This window comes from Brassica oleracea, chromosome C4, assembly GCF_000695525.1.
Source record: "Brassica oleracea var. oleracea cultivar TO1000 chromosome C4, BOL, whole genome shotgun sequence".
Lineage (NCBI taxonomy): Eukaryota > Viridiplantae > Streptophyta > Magnoliopsida > Brassicales > Brassicaceae > Brassica > Brassica oleracea.
The window spans coordinates 8,918,580-8,925,791 of record NC_027751.1 but is presented as its reverse complement, the minus strand read 5'-3'; the positions used below and the strand labels follow the sequence as shown (position 1 = coordinate 8,925,791).

Here is a 7,212-nt window from a genome sequence, read left to right as displayed (position 1 = left end):
GGTATATTCCGAGGATTTCATTTTCCGTCGGAATGTCCGTCACAATATATGTCCGTCACAATATCGTTGTTTTCTTGTAGTGCGCTTGGTCCTTATCCCTTGGCCTACCCATGTGCCCCACGTTGGAAGCTTCGTCACCGTGGGCTCGAAGATATATGCGTTTGATATGTTGAACCGTTACCACCATCTGCCGATTCCAAGCATTGACTGTAGATTCCAAACGGTGCGCCTCGTGCATTGTATGAATGCAGCCATGAATGTTTCAGTTGCTGGCGTCATTGACGGGAAAATATATGTAACTGGATATACTAAAATCCCATGGGATACATCGGCGAAGATGGTCATGGCTGTGTTCAATACAGAAACACAAATATCTGCGACAGAGACTATGATAGGTCGGCCCTATGGTTGTGTGGTGATGGCTGGTAAGATGTACACGAGGGACGCTCGTAACAGCTTTTTTTACGATCCAAAGGAGAGTAAATGGGAGACAGGCAAGAGGCTGAATATGTTTAAGTGGGAGGGTGGGTGGGTGGTTGATGACGTATTGTATTACTTTGATACTCGTGGTGGGAAGGTGTTGAGAGCTTATGACCCAAGAAAGAGTCGTTGGGTAGTGGGGAAAGATTTGGAAAGATTGGTGGCTGAAGGCAGATTTTCAGAATCGTATTACACTGGGAGTTGCGATGGGAAGCTGGTTTTGTTTTTCTCTAAAGATCGTATGATAAAAGGTATCCGGTCTGCGCAGATTTCACTGGAAAGGAGGCACCACCAGGGAAGAAGTGAGATTTGGGGTAAAATTGATTGGTGTGATGATGATTTGTTTCGTAGTGATATCTTTTCGTTGTGAAAACCCTAGATGTTATTCTTTGATGCATGAACTCCCCCATTCTTGGGCAAGGTTTTGGTGATTCTCATGGCTTTCTAAGCTTATTTATTTTTTCATATCAAATTACAAACGTTGAATCATCATAACATAGAATCCATATGGTTAACCTGCAAACGTGTTCATATGCTTTTGCACCTCTCTTCATGATGATAATTAGAGGAATCATACCTTTGATTTGTGTTCCTCAGATAATTGTTCTTGTTATGAATTTCCTCGAACTTTGAGATAAGCTGAGAAACATACGTTAATAGTAATATTTAAAACTCTTTTATGATTCACATTTAAAGACGTTCATATATACTTATACCTCCTCGACTTGGTCTCTCAAGTTCTCGACTTACTGCAAACTCGTTCATCTCTGAGCATTTCAGTTCCTAATACTTATCCCTCTCTTGGTCTAAACTCCTTTAACTCTTCAACCGTGCTCTTGAGCGTCCTATAATATTTAAAGATCAACACATTGATTGATATCATCAAAACTATCCAAAAACCAAAGAACCATGATTCTCATGGCCGGTTAATCTTGTTTTTGTCATATCAAATTATCAAACATGTAAGGTGAACCATCATAACATAGAATCCATATGGTTCAGTGACAAAAAAAAAAAGAATCCATATGGTTACCTGCAATGCAAACGTGTTTATATGCTTTTGGAGTTATAGTTTCTAGTTTATCGGATATGTAATCTACCTTTTGTGGGTCTTTGTTATGTTTGAGATAAATATCATTCACAAAAAAAACACAAAGCCCTAACTATTGGTCCATTTAAAATAGGAAACATGTTATATTGTGTATTTGATTAAAACTATATAAACTAAATTAGTGTTTCGGGCTTTCTTCTCTCGCTCCGACAGTTAATTTTAATGAGCCTAAAGTTAGGGTTGTTGTGCGTTTCTCTCCCATATTGGAGGACAGTTTGAGGATGTCGTCTAAAACTAGGTCAAAGAAGGAGCAATATTCAGAACCGCAGTCTCTGATTCCATCACTTCCCGAAGAAATTATCGTTGACATATTAGCGCGTGTACGGAGATGCTACTATCCAAAACTCTCCCTTGTTTCCAAGCACTTCCGATCACTTGTTACCTCCCATGAGCTATACGCAAGACGATCATTGTTAGGATGCACGGAACACTCTCTCTATGTTGTCCTCTGTAGCAGAGAAAACGGTAATTACCAGTTGTATGCTCTCTGCCCGAAAGCCAACGGCAATCACAGCTTGGTCCTTTTCCCTTCGCTTTCCAATATGCCTAGCAAGGGAGGCTTTGTCGCGGTGGGGTCAAGGATATATGTGTTTGGTAGGTTTAACTCAGTTCCACAGAATGCGATAAGCATTGACTGTAGATACCAAACGGTGCACCCCCTGCCTAGCATGAATGTAACCATGTCTGTTTCAGTTGCTGACATCATTGACGGGAAAATATATGTAACTGGATACTGTAACAACCCAACGAAGATGGTCATGACGGTGTTCAATACAGAAACAGAAATGTGGGAGCCTAAGAAGACAACGCCAGAGACAATGAGTGGTTACCTGTGGGCTCGTGAGTGTGTGGTTATGGCCGGTAAGATGTACATGAGGGATCCTTCTTACAGCTTTGTTTACGATCCAAAAGAGAGAAAATGGGAAACTGACAAGATTCAAGTGGAGGAATGCGCGTGTCGTTGATGACATATTGTATTATTTCGATTATAGTTGGGAGGTGCTGAGAGCTTATGACCCAAAAGGGAGTAGTTGGGTAGTGGTGAATGGTGAATGGTTTGGAAGAATTGTTGGCTGATGCGAGATTTTCAGCCTGGTCTTACACTGGGAGCTACGGCGGGAAACTGGCTATGTTTTTTCCGAAAACAACAGGTAGAACAAAAGTTATCCGGTGTGCGGAGATTTCGCTAGAAAGACGTCGTCAAGGAAAGGAGATTTGGGGTAAAGTTGAGTGGTGTGATGATGTTTTGGTTGGTGGTGATTTTTACGTTAAAAAATCTCTAGATGTTATTGTTTGATGCACTATGTACTAAATCCATATTCTTGGGCAAGGTTTTAAGTGGACTCTCATGGCTTATTTTTTTCATATCAAATTACAAACCTTGAATCATCATAACATATAATCCATATGGTTTACCTGCAAACGTGTTTATATGCTTTTGCACCTCGCTTCATGATATGATGATTAGAGGAATCATCATACCTTTAATTTGTGTTCCTCAGATAATTGTTCTTGTGATGTATTTCCTCAAACGTTGAGCTAAGCTGGAAAAACCCAGAGGTTGATGATATAATTAAACTTCACAATGTTTTAGTCAAATCCAAAACTGAACGCATTGAAAGATGTTCATACATATACTTATATACCTCCTTGACTTGGTCTCTCAAGTTCTCGACTTGTAACCGTTTCTCTGATCTGAACCGCTCCACATTTTGCATGAACTCGTTCATCTCAGAGCATTTCAGCTCGTAATACTTTTCCCTCTCTTGGTCTAACTCCTTTAACTCTTCAACCTCGCTTTTTAGCGTCCTGTAAAGCTCAGCGATCAACACATTGATTGATATCATCGTAACTATCCAAAAACCAAGAACAGAGTCAGAGAGTGGATATCAACCTCAATTGCTGAACAGAGCAGTGGTATTTGGAATCGAGATCTTGGATGGTAGATCTGAGAAGCGTGATCTTGAGGTTTTGTGAAACGATCTTCTGGTCGAGCATCAAACATTTGCGTTCTATTGATTGTATGCTTGCGTGCTTGGTTGCTAGTATCTGTGATTTCTCCACTTGTAGCTCTTTCTCCGCCTAATCAACATACACAGTATGATCTGTTTGATTTCGATCAAAATTAAAGCTACAGATAATCATCAACCAGAGATCTCCGTTGAAACGGAGATGAAGCGATTCTATTACTTTCTCACACTCGGAAGGTTGTTGAAATCAGTAGCGTACATTGACAACTCGATGATTCAATCGAAGGAAGAGAAGATATGTGGATCGTGTAATTGATGGATGGATTGTTTGGTACCTGGAGAAGATGAAGTCGCTGGTTTCTGGTAAACTCCATTTGATCTAGTCTCTCCTTGAAAGCTGCAGAAAGCGCCATTGCTAGAGAGCCGAGACCCAGAGAGGAGAGAGAAAAGACGAGCGAATTTGAATTTTGGAGGTTGGGATAAGCGAGAGAGAGAGTAAATATATTGGAACAGTTATTCAAGGCCCATAAGCCCCTTAAGCTTTTTTAATCTTACCTGATTGCACTGTGGCATGTTCTTGTGCACGTCAACCATTTCAACAATCAATTCGATTTTGAACTGAAACTGAGGAAGCACAAATGCTTTCTTCTTCTTCTTCCTTTTTTGTTTATCAATGTAGACTCAAACATTACACATAATACAAAGCCTTAAAGCCAACAATTGAACAACAAATGAGCTGCCACAGAATCTCAACTAAAACCATATTAAAAAAAAAAACTTGTATTACATATGGAAAAACCTCCAATGGTGGCTGCAATGGAGTTCCAATTTCCGAAAGACGGAGAAAAAAAGAAAGTAAAACTGAGTGTGAAGCCAAAGAGTCTGGTTGGTTTCAATGATCTTGGTTTAAAGCTTCTTTCTGAAGAACAATACACCAATTGGACTTGTCGTAAAACCTATCAACTATCATTGCATTGCCTACTCCAGACGCCAACCTTTCAAGTTCGCCTTCACTGAAGACGTGGTAGTATCTATTGTACACAACAGCTCCTTTTCTATCGTCTTTCTTCGCAAGCCCACTTGCAAGCGCAGAAGCAGATGCACCACTGACTTCAGCACGGTGGTAAGGCAAATGCCACGGAACAAAGTACTCTTGCTGATGATTCATCTCCACAGCCTCCAACAACACTTCAACAGAGTCCTTATCCTTTTCCTCCTTTACACTCACGTCAGTCTCCGGAATACTCTCAAGACCAAAACACGGGTTGTTCCTCACACAAGGGCTATCCATCGGACTACCCGGCCCGACCCATTCCTCAACATACTTGGGAGACAACGGCGTCCACTTAGTAAGCAAAGACTTATCCTCCTGCTCCGCAGCCCAAACCGTGATGAGCACAAACCCACCAGGCTTAACAACCCGAACCAGCTCCTCAACAGCGCTCTTCCTCCTCTCCTCCGTGCTCAAGTGATGCAAAACCGCGATTGAGATCGCCGCGTCACCGAACCCATCTCTGTAAGGAAGATTGACAGCGTCTGCGACCACAACTTCTTGGCCTTTCTCCGAGCAGATTCTGATGAGAGGGTTGCTTATGTCGCACCCTATAAAGAAACAGTTCGGGTTCAGCCCCAGGTACTTGCCGTTCCCGCAGCCGGCGTCGAGAATCACGGATCCGGAAGGTAATGATTCGAGAAAGGCGGCGACTTTAGGCCACTTGGCATACCTCGTGGAGCTGAAATGCGGAGCGATTGCGTCGTAGACTCGGTGGACGTACTTTTTCTCGATCTCGGGAGTTGATTTAACGCTCAGGGATTCTTCTTGATGCGTTGACTTAGAAGAATTAGCTTTCACTTTGACGTCTCTCATTTTACGCGAGCTGTGGAAGAATTTATAATAAACGGATGGGGCTAAGCCGCCATGAATTAATTTTAGTTCAGAGAGTGGAGATCTCATCCGAGCTTGAAATTGAATCCAAATCATGGCATTATTGGAGATTTATAAATCGAAAGTCAGATTTGAGTTGAGGAAGGGGAGAAGAGGAAGCTTACGGAATCAAGAAGAAACGGCGAGGCGAGGCGAGATGATGAGTGGATTGGACTGGTTGGTGTCTGAAACCCAAGGTTGATTTAGGGTTTTTATTAAAGAGATAAAATATCGTTTGGAATACTCTTTCAATATTTTTGATCTTTGGAATGTTGTATCCATTATTCACAATCACCTAGAGTCTAACAAAAAATACTACATAAAATATCAAAATATATAAAATCTAGAGAAATATCCTAAGGCAGTAATAAAAAACTTCTATCTTAAAAATAATCTGCAAAAACCAAAATGATCAAAATAAGTTTCAAAAGTAAAAATATTTATATCTCTAAAATTAACTAATCTAGAGTCTAGATTTTAGATTCAGGTGTGAACTTTTTTTGGTCAAACAAAATTTAAGAATTTAAAATTTAAAATAATATTTTTTAAAAATAAATAAAAAAAATGGATTTAAAAAAAAGTTGAAAAACACGAAAATTTTGAAAATAGTTTAGAATATTTAATATATTTTTTCGAAAATAATAATTTTATTTATTTAAATTAACATATCTATAGAATAAAAATATAATTAACATACTTTCATTGTTGTATTTTTATGTATTTTTGTCAAAAAGAAAATTGACAAAAAAAATAAAGAGAAATCTAACCAGACAATCTAAAAGTATTAGAAAGTATTAAAACTGTTCGAATGAATCAAATAACTCAATATTAAACTACCAAATTCTTAAAAATACTTCAAAATATTTAAATTAAACAAAATTAGATAAAATCGGTTAATAGATTTAGTTAATTTTGATTTTTTTTTTCAGAATGAGTATGCAGACATGTGATATATCTATCTATCTATATATCTATTTTTTTTAGCAACTGACTCGATTCACTAATAAATATAGAACTAGACTCTGATCCGCGCGCCAGCGCTGATATGAATTTTCGGTTTATGGTTATTTATTTAACTAAATGATGTATATGTAATATTTGATGTATTAAATTCACCAAGTAAATAATTTTTTGGCATCTTAAACCATCTATTGATGATGAATATTCGATATCATATACAAAATTGAACAAATAGACGTAATTAGAGAATTCTAGACGATATATAAAAACAATGGTTATTAATGTAAAATATGAAGAAATATTATATCATGACTTAGTATGGCATAAAAGATTATAAATTAGTTATACATGTTTAAAGAAAATAAAATGATTTTTAAACATCTATGAAAAATTTAACATATAAAAAAGGTGATGAATTAGTCATCAAATTGTAAATAATTTCATAATTTTGTTAATAATAAATTATTTATAGTCTTTGTTTTTCGTCAAGATAATTATTAAATGTCCATAACATTAATATGTTAAAATGCCAGATTATGAAAGCTCATGTTGTAACCGTTTTTTTCCGAGAAGTGTAACAAAAAAAAATTACCTTTAACTCTTCGTTTTTTTTAAGTTCTGTGTCGGTAAAAGATTAAAAAAAACCTCTATATCTTTTTCAATGTTCAATTTGAAGCTTATTATGCGAAAATCATACGCAAATATAGGCAATTGGTTGGAATCTCTATATCTTTATATTCTTATAAATTTTAAATTTATTGTTTCCT

General features: G+C 37.6%; 2 protein-coding genes and 1 pseudogene across 4 annotated transcripts; 1 reads left to right on the top strand and 2 right to left on the bottom strand.

Moving 5' to 3' along the window:
* The first annotated feature begins 253 nt into the window (after positions 1-253).
* Positions 254-2,923, top strand: LOC106338036 (annotated as a pseudogene).
* Positions 996-4,201, bottom strand: LOC106342942. Of its 2 annotated transcripts, XM_013782011.1 has the most exons (7): positions 4,117-4,201; positions 3,897-3,976; positions 3,486-3,673; positions 3,238-3,400; positions 3,008-3,135; positions 1,197-1,325; positions 996-1,119 (listed from the first exon to the last, which is right to left on the bottom strand). In XM_013782011.1, exons 2-5 carry the CDS (start codon positions 3,972-3,974, stop codon positions 3,076-3,078), a joined length of 489 nt encoding a protein of 162 aa, XP_013637465.1. In that variant the 5' UTR covers positions 3,975-3,976; positions 4,117-4,201; the 3' UTR covers positions 996-1,119; positions 1,197-1,325; positions 3,008-3,075. The 2 variants fall into 2 exon arrangements, with proteins under 2 accessions (XP_013637465.1, XP_013637466.1); XM_013782012.1 differs by lacking the exon at positions 4,117-4,201 and having other exon boundaries at positions 3,074-3,135; positions 3,897-4,010.
* Positions 4,202-4,249: 48 nt separating this feature from the next.
* Positions 4,250-5,780, bottom strand: LOC106342941 (alkylated DNA repair protein alkB homolog 8-like). 2 transcript variants are annotated; one of them, XM_013782009.1, is made up of 2 exons: positions 5,611-5,780; positions 4,250-5,469 (listed from the first exon to the last, which is right to left on the bottom strand). In XM_013782009.1, the coding sequence occupies exon 2, from the start codon at positions 5,426-5,428 to the stop codon at positions 4,454-4,456; it is 975 nt and encodes a 324-aa protein (XP_013637463.1). In that variant the 5' UTR covers positions 5,429-5,469; positions 5,611-5,780; the 3' UTR covers positions 4,250-4,453. The 2 variants fall into 2 exon arrangements, with proteins under 2 accessions (XP_013637463.1, XP_013637464.1); XM_013782010.1 differs by having other exon boundaries at positions 4,250-5,438.
* Between the last annotated feature and the right edge of the window lie 1,432 nt (positions 5,781-7,212).

Bases quoted from the DNA above. Each gene is read 5' to 3' on its own strand.
- LOC106342942 (XM_013782011.1), bottom strand. From the start codon at position 3,974: ATGGCGCTTTCTGCAGCTTTCAAGGAGAGACTAGATCAAATGGAGTTT. The intron at 3,401-3,485 runs GTTGATATCCAC...TGAGCTTTACAG, and splicing joins TGCTCTGTTCAGCAATTGAG to GACGCTAAAAAGCGAGGTTG. The intron at 3,136-3,237 runs GTATATAAGTAT...GGGTTTTTCCAG, and splicing joins TGAGAGACCAAGTCAAGGAG to CTTAGCTCAACGTTTGAGGA.
- LOC106342941 (XM_013782009.1), bottom strand. From the start codon at position 5,428: ATGAGAGACGTCAAAGTGAAAGCTAATTCTTCTAAGTCAACGCATCAA.